The sequence below is a fragment of the Patella vulgata genome, chromosome 4, assembly GCF_932274485.2.
Source record: "Patella vulgata chromosome 4, xgPatVulg1.2, whole genome shotgun sequence".
Lineage (NCBI taxonomy): Eukaryota > Metazoa > Mollusca > Gastropoda > Patellidae > Patella > Patella vulgata.
The window spans coordinates 67,422,288-67,443,985 of record NC_065882.2 but is presented as its reverse complement, the minus strand read 5'-3'; the positions used below and the strand labels follow the sequence as shown (position 1 = coordinate 67,443,985).

The window sequence follows — 21,698 nt, the reverse complement described above, 5'->3', positions numbered from 1 at the left end:
CATGGTGGTGGTACTAGTGTCATACAATTGTTCCATCCATCCATCCAAGTATTTTATTGTTTATGTTTATACTTATAGTGCAGGCAACTGGTGGTGGTACTGGTGTCATTGAGAGAAAAAAAACGGTTATAAATCGTTATAGGTATGTTACAACCATTTACACATAATCTAATAAATTATAGGCCTACAATGAAAATTAATATTTGAAAATTAATTATACAATAAATCTTCTTCAGTACTATAACAATTGGAATAGTCATAAGACTTTATAGCATGACTCTTTCGTGAAAGGTTTACCAGCCTGAAGTCACTAGACTTTAAACTCCATTCTATTTTGGGGGATCACGTGGCTAAGTGGGTAAGACGCTGGCTCGCTAGCCTGGAGGTCGGGTGTTCATCCAGATTTTCTGGAGTGATTTCGCCTTGTCAGTGATGAAGAACAGAGGGCCTGACAAGGACAGCTGTCTAGTCATTCGGATGGGACGAAAAACCGAGGTCTCGTGTACACATTGGCGTGCACGTAAAAGATCCCTTGGCAGTTGGAATTCGATATAAGAGTAGGCTGTAGCGCCGCTGCCCGGGCAAAATTTCCCTCATAGCACACTGTATGGCGTAGGCCCGTCTTCATTAGCCCAGTTTAGGAGCAGAACAGTAGGACGTTAAACCCCATTTCATTTCATTTCATTTCCATTCTATTCTGGGGTTTTGGGTGGCTAATTGGTTAACGTGTGGCGGTTTGATCATAAGTTTTGTCATTGAGTCAAGTGATGTGGTTTCGATTGCCTGCTTGTACGTAACAAGGAGTAGGTTCGTCTGTCCAACCTTGTGGGTTTTCTCCGGGTTCTCCGGTTTCCTCTCACTGCTAAAGACCCCTATGTGCTGGCAAATTATTGAAATAAAATTGAACCATATGTTTGTCCCAAAATTACATAGTTTGTGTCGAGAGGACGTTAAAAACCATTTCTCTCTCCATCTCTCTTCCATTCCATTTTTGAATAATTTTTCTCTTAATGTAATAATAAATATCCATTCAATGCCTATATAAATCTTTTTTGAATAATTAACAGAAATCAGAGTTATCATGATACTGCTAATCGTCGTGCTTCTAAAGTAAAAATTACAACAACCAAAAAACAAATACCAATGGGCAAATTCCAAACTAAACTACATGAATTTACGAGATACATTGAAAACTACAGACTACAAATCTTCTGGTTTACGTTATTCAACTTGGTTAATTTTGGTATCTTCATTGAGAGAGCTTATTGTAAGTTATAATCTAATTTATTTATGTATATATGCCCACATTTTCATATGGACGTATTATGCCGTCACAATTTTTATCCGATTTTGATGGGGGCCCCCCACCAGAAAATTTTATGTACAACTGACTCCTATAAATGTGTTTTGTGAGCATTTCAGAAGAAGAAACTGCAGTAAGGCAATTCCCCCTCAGCACATCCCTGCACAAACAGATATTAAAGCGGCGTTTACACGATACAATCAATCCATACAATCATCGGATGCAACTGTCGCATCAGACCAACTGATCAGACAAATGGTGGGATAGACGGCTTATTGCATGGATAGGATCAGTCTATTCTCATCCGACCAACTCATGCAATCAAAGTGCGTTATATTAGACAACGTCATACGCCGTATGACGTCACATCTGACTTGGCAACCAGAATTCCTGATTAAAGATGTCTTCTTCTGTCGCTTCGAGGTTTTTGATGTCCTTTAAAATGGATCTGAACCTATCCTGGACTGAATTCGAATATCTAATAACTCTGTATGGGAAGCAAGGTCTTTGTGGAACCCGCGGCATCAAGACGGGGATGAGAAGTGACGTCTTACTGCCATTTTATTCAGTTACTAAGAAGGAATATATGTTGCCATACAACGAATAGAACCATTGTATGGTGTAAACGGTCGTCCAATATGTTGCATCCAACGGTTGTATGGATTGGTTGTATCATGTAAACGTGGCTTTAGACTCCAAATCAGTTGCAACCCCATGGCAGCATGGCGACCCTGATATATTTTTAAGTGTTTTCACACATAAAAACTGTCAATTTAACTCTTTTTTTTAAGGCTTTAAATTTTTTGATATTCTTTGAAATTCTATTTTTATGTCATGTTGAACAGGTAAATTCTTGGTCAAGTCTATCATTAAGTTGACCAATACAAGAGAATTGTACTGACCTACTCTCAATTGTCAATTTGATGTCTGCTTTCTACAGAAATTGTTACAATGGTAATTCAAGTAAAATCTGTCATGTCCATAATATTTCTCCAGTGAAGACTTAGTATATAATGTTTCTATTATTTAATTGTAGATTATTCTGTTGAAAGAGAACATGCTGGTTTACGTCGACTTGCTGGTTATGGTGTTAGTGTTACACGTGGAGCTGCTAGTGTACAGATGTTTCTATATGCCAGTTTGTTGGTCACCATGAGTAGGAATACACTCACGTTTTTTAGAGAGACTTTCTTACATCGATTTATTCCATTTGATTCGTTCCATGCCATGCATAAATATACAGCTGTAATAGCACTAATAGCTACAAGTGAGTCATTTACCTATTTTACAGAGATATTAATATACTTGGTGCATTGGGACTGTGCAGTACAGTGGATGCCTATGGGTTTTGTTTGTATGTAGTGTGGTCCTCCTTCATATACTATAAGCTAAATGAAATGAAATTCGGGTGTAACAATCTACTGTTCACGACAGGGTGAATAAAGATGGGGAAACGTCATACAGTATGCTATGAGGGGAATTTTTCCTGAACAACGATGCTATGGACTACTCTTATATCAAATTCCAACTGCCAACTTTTTGTGCACACCAATGTATACACAGGACCATAGTTTTTCGTTCCATACGAATGACTATACTTTGTCCCTTGCCATGCCGTCTGTCCTACACCACTGACCAGGGGGAACCACGTCGGAAAATCCTGGTGAATTTTTGGGGGGCAACACAGAGATCGAACAATGCTCCATGTTAGCGAATCAATGTCTTACTCCATGAGGCTCCTCGACTTCCCATATACTGTAAGAGGCGTGTCTGATCTAATGTCAAACATCATAACTTTTGAGATGGCTGTGACCTGAATAGAATGTTAGTTTGTTGTGTAATGGTTTGAAATTGATTTCATTATGTCCACTTAAGAGACTATTTAACCTACCATTTTTGATTTGATTTCTGAAATATTTTGTAAGTTATGAACAGCCTGATGTCTGTCAGCCATTGTGTCTTTTAAATAACAATTTGATTGTTGCTTTGTTTCAGTTATGCATGTAATTGGTCATGCTATCAATTTGTATCATATTTGTACTCAAGCATCATCAGATCTCAACTGTTATTTTAGAGAATATTTTAGAGCGTAAGTATTCTTTTATTACGAGTGATTGTTATTGGACAATTTGACTTTACTATATACAGAAAGAATCCCCCAAATCCTGAAAAATAAATAGAAAGTGCCGAATAAAGACTGAAAAATACTGAACAAAGTTCCAATTCTTCCCAGACTTCACTTGTATTGGCTCATTTGGGCACCCAGTACCCAGTAAGGCTTCCTGAGACCAGATCTGAGCACTTCCTGTGTGAGCCTATTAAACAGACACCTTTTGGAACCCATCAAGTCCGGTCAGGTCAGGGGAAGTGGTTTTAGGACAATTACCCCCATAGGCCTTTCATAAAAATTGCAGGGCAATGAAGGTGGCTTCCTCCCACTGCTAGAGACTCCTACGTGCAAGCGAATTATTGAAATAAAATTGAACCATATGTTAGTCCCGAAATGACCTAGTATGTGTCGAGTGGACATTAAACCCCATTTGTATCTCTCTCTCTAATAAGATTGAGTCAATGTATTACAAATTTAACACAGGATCTTCTATATATAATGTTTGGAATAGCTAGTGATACTATATCACTGGTTTCTTCATTGGATTTGATATGTGTCCTGTGAAATTTCTTTTGATTAATGTAATGCATGTATGAATATTAATATGGTTATACTCTGGCAGTGTTGATAAAAGAATTTATTAGACAAATCAGTCTTATCCCCAAAATTATTGCAGGTATATCTGTTATAACCTACCAGTGACAGGTAAAATGAATGAATGTATATCTTTATATATAATTTGAAATAAAGCCATTGCTTATCAATATGCCTACTTATATCTTCTGTTCATAATATTTTAAAACAATTTGTGGTTTCAGTACTGATGTCTTGTCCACCTTTCATTACTGGGCCTACACCACAGTCACCGGTAGGTTAATATTATTAGTTTGTTTGCCATTATCCCTATTTTTGAGCATTTTTACACATAAAATCTATAAGTGTTAACTCCATTTATTGTGGTTTACTTGTTTGAATTCTTATATTATGGCATGCATGTTGACAGACAGGCTGTCCAGCCAGTCAGTCACAACAGGTTCTACAGCCAGTCAGTCAAGCAAGGCAGGATTTTCAGCCAATCACTAAAGACAGGCTTCCCAGCCAGTCAATCAAAACAGGCTATAAAGCTAGTCAGTCAAGACAGGATCTCCAGACAGTCGCTAAAGACAGATTCTCCAGTCAGTCAGTCAAGACAGGCTCTACAAATAGTCAGTCAAGACAGTATCTCCAGGCAGTCACTAAAGACAGGTTCTCCAGCCAGTCAATTATAATTGAAATGAGAGCCCTGTTATACCCCGACTTGCCTCAGGGCTCACACTGTCGGTCATCAAAGTAGCAATTTGCAATAAAAAATGAAAGTGGCAATTAAAATTTAATTTGGGGGATAATGTTTTGGAGAACTTTGGATTCTTTTTGAGATGTGGCACAAAAAATCTTAAAATTCCAATCATATATATCCTAGATTGACCAGTTCATTGAATGTCAATCACAACCATGGTCACCCTACTATAAACTAATCAACAGGCTGATAACCCCACGGATCGTGTCATTGAGTAATACAATCGAATTGTCTTGGATTAATGATTATAGTTCACTGATATTTGCCAATGATAGGCCTATCTAATCGTAGTAAATCATCTCATAATTTGGCTAATGTATTATGTAAAGACAGATTTTGTAAGTTGTTGGATATTGTATGTACCAGTAATTGTTTTATAATAGGACTACTTGATCAAGGAATTAAATCATCACGTCTTTGGTTTTTTTCACACATTTTTGGCAGATAAAATATTTCATTTGGCGGAAATAAATATGTACATTTTTTATATAATGATGAAATATTTATCCATTTTGGCGGAAAAAAATGGAAAGCCAGTGTGAGCCATGCTTATTCCTATTCTTTTTCAGCGTCTAAACAAAAAACAAATGAACCCTTGACAGTTTGAATTGAATTCGAATTAAGTGTAGGCTGTACGTCCCTGTCTGTGCAAACTTTTCCTCCTGGAACACTGCATGACAAATGTTCCATCAGATGGAGCAGAAAAATATGCATTAAACCCTATTTCATTCCATTTTATTATTTGCTATTTTTCAGGAATAACTGGAATAATTCTCACTGTAATTATTATCATTATGTATGTGTTTGCTACTGAATATGGACGTCGCCATGTGTTTAAAGCCTTTTGGTTCACACACAATTTCTACGTCTTATTATATATCTTTATGATATTACACGGTGCTGGCCGTTTGGTACAGGATGGTCTATTTCCGTGGTTCTTCCTCGGTCCTATGGTTATATTTGTTCTGGATAAGATGATTAGTTTAAGTAGAAATAAAGTGGAGATAACTGTCAAGAAAGCTCAAATTCTGCCTTCAGGTACGTCGCCCAAGATTTTTAATTTCCTTACCCATTACGAGTTGTTCCGTTTAAATTTTCCTGAGTGGATTGGAATGCCAGATTCTGTACATTCCCTCTGCCAACCTTGTGTTGTTGTTCTTAGTGCTTAACGTCCACTTCCACCGAAGTTGATATCGCAGACAAGTTGTCTTATTTTCATTTTTTTATTAGCTTAGCGCACGCGCATGGGTCTTTTCTCTAGGAGTAAACTGGAGTACCGAGAGAGTAGACCCACGAGGATGAGAATGCGCCCGTTCTCCAAGTCACATATGCTCACACCAGGGATCTAATACTTTTATTGAGTTTGGTCTTCTAAAATTTGGGGTTGGATGGCTGAATGGTTAGCGCGCGCGCTGTATCATAAAGTCTGTCATTGAGTCGACTGGCGTGGTTTCGAATCCCCTCTTGTAAGTGGCAAGGAGTAGGGTCGCCTGTCCAACCTCGTGGGTTTTCTCCGGGGCCTTCGGTTTCCTCCCACTGCTAAAGACCCCTACGTGCAAGCGAATTATGTAAATAAAATTAAACCATATGTTAGTCCCGAAATGACCTAGTTTGTGTCGAGTGGACGTTAAACCCCATTTCTCTCTCTCTCTCTCTGTTCTAACATCACAATTAGAATCAGGGTATGCAATGAACTTCAACAGATAATCCATGGACTTTATAATGTGGACATAATATATAAGTATAAACTTTATTGTTGTTATTTTGAGCAGGCATGTGGTAGTTGGGAAGATAACATCCTCCCTATCAGCTTTTTGAAAAATTCAGCAGTTTTGGCCATCTTTAATTACAATTTACCATACATGTGAATTTTATCAATTGTGTGTTTCAGGTGTTACAAATCTTGTATTCAAGCGACCTTTGAACTTTGATTATAAATCTGGACAATGGGTAAGAATAGCTTGTTTGAATTTGGGAGAAAGTGAATATCATCCATTCACACTGACATCTGCTCCAAACGAAGAGAATCTTAGTTTACATATCCGAGCTGTTGGACCTTGGACTTCCAATATCAGACGAGTATATGATCCTAACAATGTAATCGACAATAAATTTCCAAAGGTGAGTGCTCGTATTATTCAGTAATGCTTTTATTATTGTTCAATAAGTCTATACAATGCAGGCCAGAATAATAAAAATGTTGTCATTCATCACCTTTCAATCACACTAAATGTTGAATATGCATATCGATTTAGCAGTTTTATTGGCTTTCTGTAATGGGTAGTTTCTTTCTGTAATGTGCAGTTTCTTTCTGTAATGTGTAGTTTATATATGTAATGTGTAGTTTCTTTCTGTAGCATGTAGTTTCTTTATGTAAAGTGGTGGACACACAAGCTGAATGATTCAACCGAATCTCATTCGGCTGCAATTCGGCGCAAAATGTGTCCACCGCTTAATGGGCAGTTTCTTTCTGTAACATGTAGTTTCTTTATGTAATGTGTAGTTTCTCTGAAATAATCTCAACATAATTTATTTATTTAATTAATTCAATCACATGTTGATGAGTAGGGTTAGGTAATGGTTTATTTTTATCGTTTATTTCAGCTGTATCTAGATGGTCCATTTGGTGAAGGTCATCAAGATTGGTATCGTTATCCAGTAGCTGTATTAGTTGGGGGTGGAATTGGTGTCACACCTTTCGCTTCTATTCTCAAAGATTTGGTTTCAAAATCTAGAATGAAAGTTAAATTCCCTTGCCAAAAGGTAATGATATTTTTTGAAAAATACAGATGACGTACTAAAGTTGCATTATGTAAAAACTAAATCTGCCAATTACGGGTCTTTATTTTAGCTTCAAAAATTATATAAACTACTATTTAGACATTTATTCACATGACAAACCAATAATCAACTCTCGACCATCGGAGGGAGGAGATTGAAACAGACTAAACCACGAATCGCCATTTAATGATTTAATTTAAAAATGGTGAAGCTGGTCTAAGTCTTAAATAACAAGTACTGTTGTTACGATAATTAATAAACAATCTTGTCAAAACTTCAAATAGTGATAACTTCACTCAGAATAAAGTAATTTGAATAAAATTTACAATATATTCATTTGGCATTATCTATTATTGAACTATTATAGCAAAAACGTCCAGCTCTTTATCTAAATCTTACATAATGCGTCTTTAATGTGTTGACATTAAAAAACTGGATCTTTACCCTGTTAAATTATTTTCATGGCAGGACTATATAGATATGAATATGTAATATTGTAGGTATATTTCCTGTGGGTTACAAGAACGCAGAAAAGTTTTGAATGGATGACTGATATTATTAGAGAGGTGGAAGGTGGAGATATTAATGGATTGGTGTCAGTACATATCTTCATCACTCAATTTCAACAAAAATTTGACTTCAGGACAACCATGTTGGTAAGAAGTATACATATTTATAACTGATGAATCGCATTTCCCTGCCTATGTGTTTAGCTGTACGAAAACATTTTTTGTACACTTTGCAAATAAATGATGAATTTGGTTGAAATCTGAGATACAGGGTTCCCGCGGTCCTTGAAAATCCTTAAATTTAAAATTTAATTTTCAAGGTCTTGAATATCCTTGAATTTCACGGAAATAGGAAATGTTCCTTGAATTTCAGTTGAGATCCTTAATTTTGTTTCAAATGTCTTCAATTCCTTTTAAATATGAGATTATAACGATAGTTGGTAATGTTTTGGTTATTTTTAAGATGAAAAATTGTAACTTTAGGCTAAAAAATGTCCTTGATAATCCTTGAATTTGGCGTATATTTATCCTTGAATATCCTTGAAAAAATGTTTGACGAAGCCGCGGGAACCCTGAGATATCACAGATACTATGAGTTACTTACCAAATATCAAATTTAATTACTGCAATGCATTTAGAAACTGACAGACAGGTATAATTCATTTGTAATCAAATTTTTTACAAGCAAAAACAAAAGCCCTGAACTACTTACAACTTAAAATAAATTATTAATATAGAACCACATCAAATATTCCACTGTCCTAGCAAAATTCAATCATTCATAAACTAAAGAAATGAGGAAAGGGTGCTTGTAAAAATTTCAAAAAGTGAAATCCCTTTTTATTATACGTCCACATTCATAATGTGAACGTATTATGCCGTCGCCCCTGTCTGTGTGTGTGTGTGTGTGTATGTATGTATGTGTGTGTGTGTGTGTGTGTGTGTGTGTGTGTGTGTGTGTGTGTCTGTGGTTCGCCTACAGGGCGCAATTCTTCATGGATTTTCTTCAAACTTGGTATACTTATTCCTTATACCCCAAGGAAGATCCCTATTGTTTTTGGTGCATGCCCGACCCCCCGGGGCAGAGCCACGCCCATTTCTAGTATTTGTTTGTTTGTCGTCTACAGGCCACATTTCTTAACTAATAATCTTGAAACTTTGCATACACATTCTTTGTACCCTAAGGAACATCCCTATCGTTTGGGGTGCATGCCCAACCCCCAGGGGCAGAGCCACGCCCATTTTCTTTTCGTGTGTCTTTGTGTCGCCTACAGGGCGCAATTCTTACTGGATTTTCTTCAAACTTGGTATACTTATTCCTTATACCCCAAGGAAGATCCCTATTGTTTTTGGTGCATGCCCGACCCCCAGGGGCAGAGCCACGCCCATTTCTAGTATTTGTTTGTTTGTCGTCTACAGGCCACATTTCTTAACTTATAATCTTGCATACACATTCTTTGTACCCTAAGGAACATCCCTATCGTTTGGGGTACATGCCCAACCCCCAGGGGCAGAGCCACGCCCATTTCCCATTTTCTTTTCGTGTGTCTTTGTGTCGCCTACAGGGCGCAATTCTTACTGGATTTTCTTCAAACTTGGTATACTTATTCCTTATACCCCAAGGAAGATCCCTATTGTTTTTGGTGCATGCCCGACCCCCAGGGGCAGAGCCACGCCCATTTCTAGTATTTGTTTGTTTGTCGTCTACAGGCCACATTTCTTAACTTATAATCTTGCATACACATTCTTTGTACCCTAAGGAACATCCCTATCGTTTGGGGTACATGCCCAACCCCCAGGGGCAGAGCCACACTTTATATACTTATTCTTTGTACCCTAAGGAACATTCCTATCATTTGGAACATCCTTATCATTTGGAGTAGGCCCTACATGCCCAACCCCCAGGGGCAGAGCCATGCCAATTTTCTTTTTGTGTGTCGCCTACAGGCCACAATTCTAAATCGATCATCTTGAAACTTAAAATACATATTCCTTATACCCTGAGGTTGGTCCCTTTTCTTTTGGGTGCATGCCCGATTTTGGGGAGATAACTCCATTTAACAATGTCAAACTCCATTTAACAATGTCAAACTGACGTGATATGCTTTAAATAGTTGTCACCCATGTAACATTCGGGTTTTTGTGAGTGGTTTCTGAGAGCCTTTGTTCAACGTTATGTTTATAAATTTGAAATAAGATATTGTTAATATCCTTAAATGACATTTAGAAGTAGAGGTTAATATTCATAACAACACAACTTTATAGATTTACTACTTCTTGGTTTATTACATGTAAAAATATGGCACGCTTCACGATGATCCCTATTGTTGTTTTTGTGTGGTGGCGGGGGGGGGGGGGGATTGCCCGACCACCAGGGGAAGTCACATCCATTTTCTTTCTTTGTGTGTCCGTGTATTGCCTATAGGCCACAATTCTTAATGGATCGTCTTGGAACTTGGCATATGTATTCCTTATATCTGTTGATTTTTGTACATACCCCGATCGCCAGGGGCAGAGCCACACCCAATTTTTGTGTTTAGCGCACATAAGGAATATAATTATACCCTTAGGACGACAAGTATTGATTTTGATGCATGCCCCCCCTCCCCCTTCCGCTTTTTGGGCGGTGTCACACCTAAATTTTGTTAATATTTTGTCTGTAAATGATATACAGGTTACAATTATTAACAGATCCATCATAAGGTTGTACCTATTTATATTGGTCCGTGTCCAACCCCAAGGGGCAGATCCACGCCCAGTTTTTGTGTTTTTGTCTACACTCTGGAATTCTGAATGGATCATCTTGGAACTTGGCAAATTTATTACTTATACTGTAAGGGTAGGAACTATTTATTTTGGTGCATGTCCCGACCCCCAGGGGTGTGGTACCACGCCCACTTTTTGTTAATTTTTTTTCTGTAAATACACCACAGGTTGCAATAATTAACAGGTTTGTTCATTTCAATAACAGGGTGGTACCTATTTATATTGTTCCGTATCCAACCCCCAGGGGCAGAGCCACGTCCAATTTTTGTATTCATCGTCTACAGGCTGCAATTCTGAATGGATCATCTTGGAACTTTGGATATTTATTCCTTATACCGTAAAGACGGCTGCAACTATTTAGTCTGTCAATTTGGCAAAACAAACCCAACGCCTAGCCTTCTTTGCCTCTTGTAATATTACAGTCACAGCCATTTCATATTTCATTCTGTTCATTTTAAAAAGTACCATATAAATCAAAGCAGGAATGTGGACGTATATTGCAGCGTTAGTGATGCTCTTGTTTACACTTAACCACGGACTTACAGCATTTTATGTTGTCTCATAATATTGATAATACTTTCATTAACCATTTAACCATCGGATTGTTTTGGAGTTTTGACTACGAACAGAATATAGTTAAGAATATATTCTGTAACTCTTTAAATTTAAGAATAAATCATACAAATTGGAAAGATCTTGAACTCCTCTATTCAGTGGTATTAAATATTTAACATTTTTTGTCATAACCGTCTGTTAGGACTCATTTTTAAACTTATGAATATGCAAAACGTTCCATATGTAACCTCTGACCGTTAAAGGGTTAATAACTATTATTTGAACAACAGTCATAACATATTTCAATTCGATATATATTTGTCTTTTTTCAGTATATTTGTGAAAGACATTTCCAGAAAATTGCTGGACAGAGCTTGTTTACTGGTCTCCGTGCTACAACTCATTTTGGACGTCCTAAATTTCAAGACTTTCTCCAGACTCTTGCCTTTGAACATGAAGGGGTAAGGTTTATAAAAGAAATTGTTTCAGTTAATGCACATGATCTGACTGGCTGGAGAACTTACCCGTCAGTCAACTTACATTTGACGCAATCAGAATTTCAAGCATATTAACTGTTATATATTCATTTACTTCTGTCATCAGCTTGATATTGGCACGCGCTCTACAAACAACATTACCATGTGTACTACGTCACTGTTCTATCTACACTGTTTTGTACCACTTAATACATGCACCATGTTCCTTTCTATGGTGGAATAAACATCATGTCTTGCACTAATATAGACTTTAACTTCATACCCACAGCTTTTTAACATACACAATATTAACCTTAATGTATAGTTTTTATGTCTAAAACCATTTAAGAATCTATAAAAATGACCCCTACTTTGTTGTATCCTTATCATTATTAAAACAACTTTAACATTAAAAATAATTTATTTCAGGTTCAACAAATAGGAGTATTTAGTTGCGGTCCACCTCCCATGACCCACAATGTGGAAAATGCCTGTACTTCATTGAATAAAATTGAAGGACCAACTTACACTCACCACTATGAAAATTTCTAAAATATTTTGGTTTGAATTGGGGCCTTTAAGGCTTTGGCACTCAGCCTTAGATTTATTTATCCTTTTAGAGGCATTTAGTAACTGGATAGAGCAATAAACTATAACACATACTTATGGAAGAACAATTACTGATTTATTTGGGCGACGTTTCGAAGAGTATTCTCTCAAGAACAATTGCTTGAAAACGTTGAGAGAATACTCTTCGAAACGTCGCCCAAATAAATCAGTAATTGTTCTTCCATAAGTATGTGTTATAGTTTATTTATTTATCCATGATGGGTTTATTATAAAATAGAATCACGTAGTCTTCAGTTGAATATAGCATCTTTTTTTTATTTGTGTACATTCACACTAAATCTCATTATGATCAATTATTATTAGTTTTTCAGTATTGTATGGTTTTGAACAAAGTACATTGTATTTATTATAAAAGATTACCATAACATGGTATAAGGCAGGGATATATTTGCATCTATGTGTAGCTTTTTTCATTATATTCAGCAGTCAGTGGTGAGTTGTGCCTTAGGAATACTGGTCAGATAGACATTTTTCTACATGACTGGCCAAACTATGAAATCAGAATTAAACATACATTATGCAAGAGCTAAATCTGCCTATTGCAGGTCTTTCTTTAGGCCTGAAAAGTTATCTAAATTATTAACTTATCCAGACCATAATCAACTCTTGAGATGTCAACTCTAGCCTGCGATATTTATTGGATTATGGGGAATATATTTAGTATCAGATATACTTTAATAAAAATTAGATTAAACTAAATGTCCTTTATATATTAGTTATACCTATTTATCTCACAGATTTAATGCTGAAAAAAAAAGAGCTAACTTAATGGTCAATAAATGGCAAATGTAACTTTCAGACTTCTGAATCAACCATAATCTAAAAATCCATGTACAATTTGTATATACAACTTCAACTCTGTACATTTTATTTCGTTTACATCTTTTAAACTTTAATGCAACAAACAAACTTTTTTTTATTTGAATATTTTATCATAGCGTATAATACAATTCTCACTTGCTACTTTCATTGTACATATATAGTTAACAATATTTGTTTTAAAAAATGTATAAATTTTTACTACGTAATAGTATATTCATAGAACTCTTTTTATTGTATATTTTGATATATGAATTTTCATTTACAGATTAAGTAATTCTGTTAAACCACTTACATGTATATTAAAGCTTATGTGTGTAATTCTGTTAAACCACTTACATTTATGTTAAAGCCTATGTGTGTAATTCTGTTAAACCACTTACATGTTTAAAGCCTATGTGTGTAATTCTGTTAAACCACTTATATGTATATTAAAGTCTATGTGTGAAATTCTGTTAAACCACTTACATGTATATTAAAGCCGCTAGTTGTGTCATTTGCATTTTGGGGGAAATTTTCGAAAGCTTAATCCATACTAAAATGTACTCAGATAATTATCTAACACATAATTATGAAAACAAATTCAAAATATTTTGTGCGGATAATGTGCTGGCTTGGATTCAATCAGATTAAAAAGACAGGTCCATCAAAAGATTTCCATCATGAATCTCAAAGATGGAACTGCCTTGTGTTATAACAATAATGGCTTTAAACCTAAACAGACCTAACATTTATTTAGTCATAAAAAAAATTCAAAAGGATAGATTAAATAATTGTTATTTAATAAAAGTGATAGAAGATAAATTTTGACCACATTTTTTCTTGCTTCGGTTTTCGTCTGTTTTGACCATATCCGGTTTATATCATCTGCAAATAATGCTGAATGTTGCCAACTTTTCAATTCAGCATGTAAATACTGACCGGAACTAACCCATTTTTATACTGAGATCAAACTATCACAATCCTTTGAATGACATTCAGAGACTTTGTTCATTATGCTTAATATTTTACATGATTATCATATAATGTAATATGTATTTACAACTAGATCAAAGTATATGTGATAGATTGTAATTTTTAAAATAAAATGTATTTACTATTTACCCTTTAATTATACAGTCTGTAGTTAATTGTAACATGGGCAAGCAGGTAAAAAAAGACACATGAGCAGTTAGAATAGGAAGCAGTTGACAGGAATGCTGCTGGTCAGGGTCAGACAAAATTTAGCTTTGACCATCAAGTTCAATGTTATTTCCATTCAATATTGTCTTGATATGTCTACAGCATATAGAGCCTAAATAGGATTTTTGAAGCACATCAAACAGCTTAATTAATCTAAATGAAATGTCTGTTCTTTAGGTTAAATTTCTCATTCCTAGTTAAACTAGGCAACACTGAGGCTGATGTCCCCCGCCGAAATCCCCCCAAAAAACAGATGACACAGTTAATAAATTGCACATTATCTTTTTCAAAAGTATCAAATAATCAAACTGATTATCTATGCTTAGTCCAAGCATAAAATGGTCACTATCAAACTCAGGTTTTGAAGTACCTGTTAGTGAGTGAAACTATACACTAAGTTTCATCACTCTCCATCAGTTAGAATCAAATTTATTTTGTCCCAAAGCATCGACCAAAGAAATGGCTTACCTCTGCTTAGCTTTAATGGGAAATATTAATCATTGAAATCAGTCAAGACATTCACCTAATGAACATCTACACCCCAATTAAAAGCAGAATTGTTATGTTCCAAAGTTTTGACCAATCAAATTGCTTATCGCTACTTAGCCTAAGCAGAAAATTCTCATCATCGAACTTAGTCAATGTATTGATATAATGAATCTATACTCAGAATTTCATCGCTTTCACCCAATTAGAACCGCAGTTATCATGTTCCAAAGTCTCAACCAATCAAATTGCTCATCTCTGCTTAGCCTTAGTGGAAAATGCACATGAACGAACTATGTCAAGGCATTCACGTAATAGACACCTACAACAAGTTTGAACATTCTACCTCAATTAGAAGGAGAGTTATTGTGTTCCAAAGTCTCGACCAATCAAACTGAAGTCTCTACTTTGGCTAAGCAGAAAATGCTCAGCAACGAACCTTGTTAAGGTATTGATGTAATAAAACTGTACATGAAGTTTCACCACTATCACTCAATTAGAATCAAAGTTGTTGAGCTCCAAAGTCTCGGCCAATCAAATTACTTATCGCTTTGCTTACCCCTGAGACAAAAATGCTCTACACCAAGTTCCATCACTTTCACTTAATTAGAACTAAAGTTATCATGTCCCAAAGTATCAACCAATCATTTTCTGCATACCCTCAGCAGAAAATGCTCATCTTTGAATTCCATCAAGGCATTCACCCAATCAATGCCTACACCAAGTTTGAACATTCTAACTCAATTCGAAGGAGAGTTATTGTGTTCCAAAACGTCACTTCAACAGTTGACACTACCCCAACTGATATGTGATGAAAAAACATTTAGACACTATACATCTTTGTAGTTTTATTAGCAATATACATATAAATTTGATGCATGACTACATGAATCATTTTGAATAATACTAAAGAAAACAAAGATACTGTACTAAACGTAAAAGGCAACTATTAATTAATTGCAAAAAAACATTTAGCACCAAACTTCGAAGACTATTCGAAGAATCTGAAACATAACAATCTTTCTAGCACTATCACTAAAAATGATAAACCCCCACAAACCTGTTAAGATTTTATTTTTATAACTGAGATAACAGAAGGTATATTATTAAATTAAAAAAGACAGTTTCTTTCCATTTCTCAATAAATACCAGTAAATTCAATGATTTACTGGGGTTCAATCCCACTGTTGACCAACAAAGTTCCTCAGGATTTTCCGAGCAGGTTCCTTCCCTTTGCCAGTGGCGCCAGTGACGCAGGGCCTGGCAAGGAATAGTGTCAAGTCGTTAGGATGCGACCAAAAATAAGATCCTATGTACACGTTGGCATGTACATAAAAGAATCCTGAACAGTTGAAATTCAATTGAACAATTGCCGAAAACACGACCATAGCCCACTGCACAGCATTTGCCTGTCTTCATTCGCCTCATTAGTGCTGAAGAGCATTTCATTTCTAATTTACTGCATCTTTGTCAAAACTCCTCATTTCAAAAAGAAGGTTATTGTTATATTGCATCAATCTGGATTGAAAGCCTAGTGAAATTTTCTGGAGTTTAAAAGTGTACAGTACTAAGAAAGAATTCTAAAATAATCTTTGAATATTTTAATATTCCATAACATTGCGTATTTACAAGGATAATGAAATTAATTTTTTAAAAATACATATTTACATTATTATTTAAAATTTGTGTATAAGAATGTTCTGTATGTCTGATTAGATATATAACCAATGTGAATAACTCCAGATAGTTATTAATGCTCATTTCTGAAGTTGATGTTCATAAACTTTATTTAATTCAACCATCTTCTCGGAAGCAAAGCTCTCTGAAATCTGAAAGAAAATGAAACTTCATTGAAACCTGTGTAAAGATTGTCTGTATGTGTAGTGCATAAGTAATCAATAAGGAATATAGGGCCTACCGCTATTGACACAGTACATTGGATATCATTATATATAACCAACTGCGTGGTGTATATGCCTTCCAGTAGCAACATGTCACCTCAGATAAATTCTATTCCCATTATATACGATAAGTGCACAGTTGTTTGGTGAATCAAAAACAGTATGTGTGGTTTAATGGTCGAGAGCAAGACCCCAGATTAAACGAAAATTTGTCATGTTGCTGTACTTAGGAGAGATTTGATTGAACAGGTAGAATAGACACACTCCCTTAAAAGCTCAAGTATCGCAAGTCAATCCAGCAATGGCCAGAGAGGGATTTCTCAGGTCATTGCTTCAGGAATATGCCAAGTTTGGTGAGTCAAAAACAGTATTTGGGATTATATCCCCCCATCCATCACCATTAAAATGTCACCAAAAAAGGACCATTAGCCCTGGTTCTGTTCTTGCAACATTTTCATATTTTGAAATCACAATATAATGGGTAAAGATAGGTTGCCAGGCAATGAAACATATGCCCACAGCAGCTATATCGTCCGGGCAGTCAACAAGAGTTGTCACATATTTTTACTTTTTTCAGTAATGAAACATTTATAATACATTAAAATCTGATTAAGAGTAACAACTCATTAGAATTTGTTCTGCCTCATGCTAACATTTAGTATAGGAAACTTTAGCTGTTCAAGTCATAAAGATTCATTGAAAATCAATATACTTGTTCGTCTCAAGACCTTAAACTCTGTGTATCAATCTGAAGTCAATCAGATATTAACTTTAGCCTCTAGAGCGTCCACAAGATTTTTTAAAGTGATCAAGGGCCATAACTCTTGCAAAAATTATCGGAAATCGCTGAAAATCAATAGGATTCTTCGTCTCATGACCTTAAACACTGTGTATCAATTTAAAAGCAATCAGAAATTAACTTTAGCCTCTAGAGCGTCCACAAGATTTTTCAAAGTAATCAAGGGCCATAATTCTGGCAATATTAATCGGACATCGCTGAAAATCAATAGGCTTTTTCGTCTCATGACCTTAACCCTTCCTGAGCTAACCACTTCATACCCATAGAGGGCTATTGAGTAAAAATCAAGCTTTAGACCCTGTTGTGAAAAACCATGCATACCTTGAATATGAATGCGACTACAACTGTAAGAATAGTATAGGTTTTTGGGGAAAAGTCACTAAATTGTGATAATAATGGTTTTTTCTAAAAATAATAAAATGTAAACGAGCAGTATTGACAATTTTGCGGTAGGCAACACACATATAAAAATCATCAGTAACAAGTTTTTATTAACAATAAAATAAAAATAAATTAAATATTTGGAAAATAACAATCGAAATATTCACATTAGGGTTGCCATGGTAACCAATTTGACCATATCGTATACGTCTATATTTTTTGTGTCTTTACTTTGTGACAAACATCTGAATTTTCATCACAAGAAGAATCCCCACTAATAGTATAGTCACTACCCCAATCCAACTTTTTACGACCACATTTCAACGTGGGCGTATAAAAAATGAATCCATATACCTGCTTCCATTTGTCATGATATTCTTCTATTTTATCATTTGTTTCCATTATTTTCATTTGTTTTGATTTCAGAGCACCTTGTAATAATCTATTCTGTGACTCTAATGTTTTTAACATTTCTCTTAATTCATCTCTTTGTTTAATTTTAACAGGAAGAAGGTGTGCTTGTATATCAACTTCAGGCTCACCACTAGGTCTCCTACAAATAAATAAATCATATTTATATTCACTATCTTTAAATTCAAAATATATTTCTATGAAGTCTTGAGTACTAACAATTGTGCAATAAAATCGCACCAAATTGTGCTACTTGATAGATTTTGGAGTCGAACAATTGTTTTCAACCACTTAAAATTTGAGCTTTTGAATCACCTTGAAGACATCTTGTATGTTGATATCAGAAGACAGCCACATCTTTTAGATGAATTCCTGACACTAGTCCTCAATACTTACCTAACTCTCACATATGGCTGTGAAAAGCTGGTTATCGATCAGTTATTGCACATGCCACCGCAACTTTGTAAACTCTCTCATTGTTTCTTTAATAAGCATTTAGTAATTGAAATTATTAACACAATTTTATGGATACACAATTACTGAGTTTAACACTAAGCAAAGTTTCGACGAGGAAACTCTTCTTTATCAAATAGTAAGTGCAGGGGGACTGCACCACACAAAATTTACACAAAAACAAATACACGGACAAGACATCATACTCAGGAAAACACAGACCGACACTTCAAAAAAAGTGAATGGATCCGGGGGCTAGCCGTAAGCGTCCACTGCGCTGTACAGTCCTGGGTGTGTAGTGACACAGACTTCGCTCAAATTTGAAAACAATCAGGAATACAACCCAAAAAAAGAGTCATGATCTGCTATATGCTACACGAAAACAAATGATCATTTATTGCCCATGCCACCGCAACCTTGTTATTGAGATTTCCGTTTCAAACTTACTGGACATTGTTTGGCTGGTCATAAGGAGGAGTCCTATCGAAATGCATGAATGATACAATATTTCAGATTTATTGCTCTATTTTTAGTTTTATGGCTAGTTATTACCCATGTGGATATATTTTTATATAATTTGGATAAGGGACCTATCAATGTACATCAAAATGAGAAGTGAAATCAATAAGAAATGTACCCACCAGACATTACCCAGACTTTTATCAGAATTTTTACTGAGTGTATCCAACTGCTTCAATAATTCTGGTAATCTCTCCTCTTTATACATACATTCTAATTCTTCCTATAAAAATAAAATACAGGTCAAGGTTTAAAAATCTATTGTCAATCGTCATCTGCTTGAACCTAACACTGGACACATCCTGTAACATCCCTGAAAGGCTAGAGGCCAGTGATATCAGCTGTTCCGAGAGAGTAAGTACACTGTGCCTCATGCATGACACCTGTGACTTTTAACTCTGTGGTACATGTAGGCGTGCACTGTACATAACTTGATAAACGTAGCAAATGTTCAGAAAATGGGCATGAAACTGAATTAAATGTATGTCATGGTTTTGTAGAAATAGAAAGACACAGATGTAATTACTTGTATAAACGAGCTGCAAGCTGAAAAAATACACTTACAGATAAATGCTGACTGAACTGGCTTATCATTTGAGTGTGCATGTGCCTGAAACCATCTGGATCTTTCTTATATATTGGTTTTAAGTTCTGTGCAAACACTTTAAATCTGAAAATCCAAATAAATTGTTTGCATACAAATTACAATGATATTACTAGACAAGAAAAATACTCTGTGATACAAACATGGTAGGTGCCCAGTGAATACACGTTGTTATTAATTTACATTCAATTTTTTAATTTTGTCATTTGTTTGTAAACATACCGATCTACATGTAACATATATTAATCGTAATTTCTATACATTTGTGTCTGACGAAAATATGTGAGCAATCCAAATTGAATAAGGGACAACGTGTAGTTGTTCGGATGGGACAAAAAACACATTTGCTTGCACGTAACAATAAAGGTAACTGAGACAGTTGGAAATTGAAATAAGAGTAGGTCGTATCTCAGCTGTCAAGCCAAATTATTTAGCCCAGTTGGTGTAGAAAAGTAGGACGTTAAACCCCATTTCATTTCCAATAATATATGTTTTTATCATCAATACCTTACGTATTAATTAGTAGATACAATATTACAATAACAATATAGTACAAACTGGTCAAATTTCTGGATCTATTCGATTCAACTGATTTGATAAAGACTCTATTATCTATACTGTTGTTTATATAGTACTTGCAATATCTAATAATTTATGTGTCATTATAATTATTCATTTAGATATCTACAAATTATTGACATGCAATGCAATTATAAATATTTAAAGATACATTCCCGCGTACAAACTGGGTGATCTGATGATATATTTGGACTAAAAACATATTCAAACTAATTAATTTATCATAATTTTGCTTCATTCAAATCCTTCTAAAAACATTGTAATTGCCAAGGAATACCCTGCTATAAAAATCGGTCAAAATAGGTCATGTTTCAATTTGTGTCACGTAACTTAGCTCTCTCCGTCCATAATATATAGCAACGGCTGCGAAGTCAGAGGAGAATTCATTGCATACACAAAATGATGTTCTGTGTAATCGCTGACTATTTATTACAAATAAATATCAAATCCTAATTAAATTCTCAGATTATCCACTGCCTGCGTCTTTTTCCGTGATTTGTATCTCAGAAAGTGTTGTAGATCTAACTCTTCATAAAGTTTATCAACATGTACACAAAGCGCTCAATGTTCGCGTGCAGATACTCCTAATCGTCCGGCTGTCGATTAGGGGAACCCTTACATTTTTGTCCTGTATACGCTCCATGAGTGTTTTTCAGGGAATCCACTATTTTTCTAGTAAGATTGGGTATCTCTACTTTGCATATATACCAAAATTGCCATACTTTTATAGGAAATAACCACCCGATATTGATAAATACTTTTCTGGGAACTTATCTTTAAAATTAACATTCAATCATTGTCTGCAGATTTGTTTACGTGTAGTGCAGTCTTCCTGCACTTTCTGCTAAAAGAACAATATTTCAGAAAAGCATGTATTCATTCTCAATAAGATCTATATCAATTTCTCACTTTGCAACAGAGGCAAATTTGTCAATTGTTTTCTGCATAGAATGACGCAAAAGTTGCATTCTTCTACCGTCCGACTCCATTTTGGATTTACCGCGTAAACAATAAAGTTCGGGATTCAAAAACACAAAAACGAAACAACTGACACTTTTAAAATATTTTCTTGCTATCTTGTTGATATATTCCTGTTTC

The 21,698-nt window shown here is 35.2% G+C and overlaps 1 protein-coding gene and 1 long non-coding RNA gene across 2 annotated transcripts in view; one reads left to right on the top strand and one right to left on the bottom strand.

Moving 5' to 3' along the window:
• Window positions 1-14,396, top strand: part of LOC126818032 (dual oxidase 1) — a 43,923-nt gene extending 29,527 nt beyond the window's left edge. The window contains exons 21-31 of the mRNA XM_056100290.1: window positions 79-142; window positions 1,068-1,267; window positions 2,340-2,570; window positions 3,299-3,392; window positions 4,232-4,281; window positions 5,506-5,787; window positions 6,641-6,870; window positions 7,354-7,512; window positions 8,031-8,186; window positions 11,693-11,821; window positions 12,266-14,396. Coding sequence (XP_055956265.1) covers window positions 79-142; window positions 1,068-1,267; window positions 2,340-2,570; window positions 3,299-3,392; window positions 4,232-4,281; window positions 5,506-5,787; window positions 6,641-6,870; window positions 7,354-7,512; window positions 8,031-8,186; window positions 11,693-11,821; window positions 12,266-12,388 — 1,718 coding nt within the window. The 3' untranslated portion in view covers window positions 12,389-14,396. The remainder of the gene's footprint in view (window positions 1-78; window positions 143-1,067; window positions 1,268-2,339; window positions 2,571-3,298; window positions 3,393-4,231; window positions 4,282-5,505; window positions 5,788-6,640; window positions 6,871-7,353; window positions 7,513-8,030; window positions 8,187-11,692; window positions 11,822-12,265) is intronic.
• A 1,392-nt stretch (window positions 14,397-15,788) lies between these two features.
• Window positions 15,789-21,616, bottom strand: LOC126819043 (uncharacterized). The gene is made up of 5 exons (XR_007679474.1): window positions 21,510-21,616; window positions 19,982-20,087; window positions 19,540-19,640; window positions 18,389-18,587; window positions 15,789-16,782 (listed from the first exon to the last, which is right to left on the bottom strand). It is a non-coding gene; the product is annotated as an uncharacterized LOC126819043 (long non-coding RNA).
• Between the last annotated feature and the right edge of the window lie 82 nt (window positions 21,617-21,698).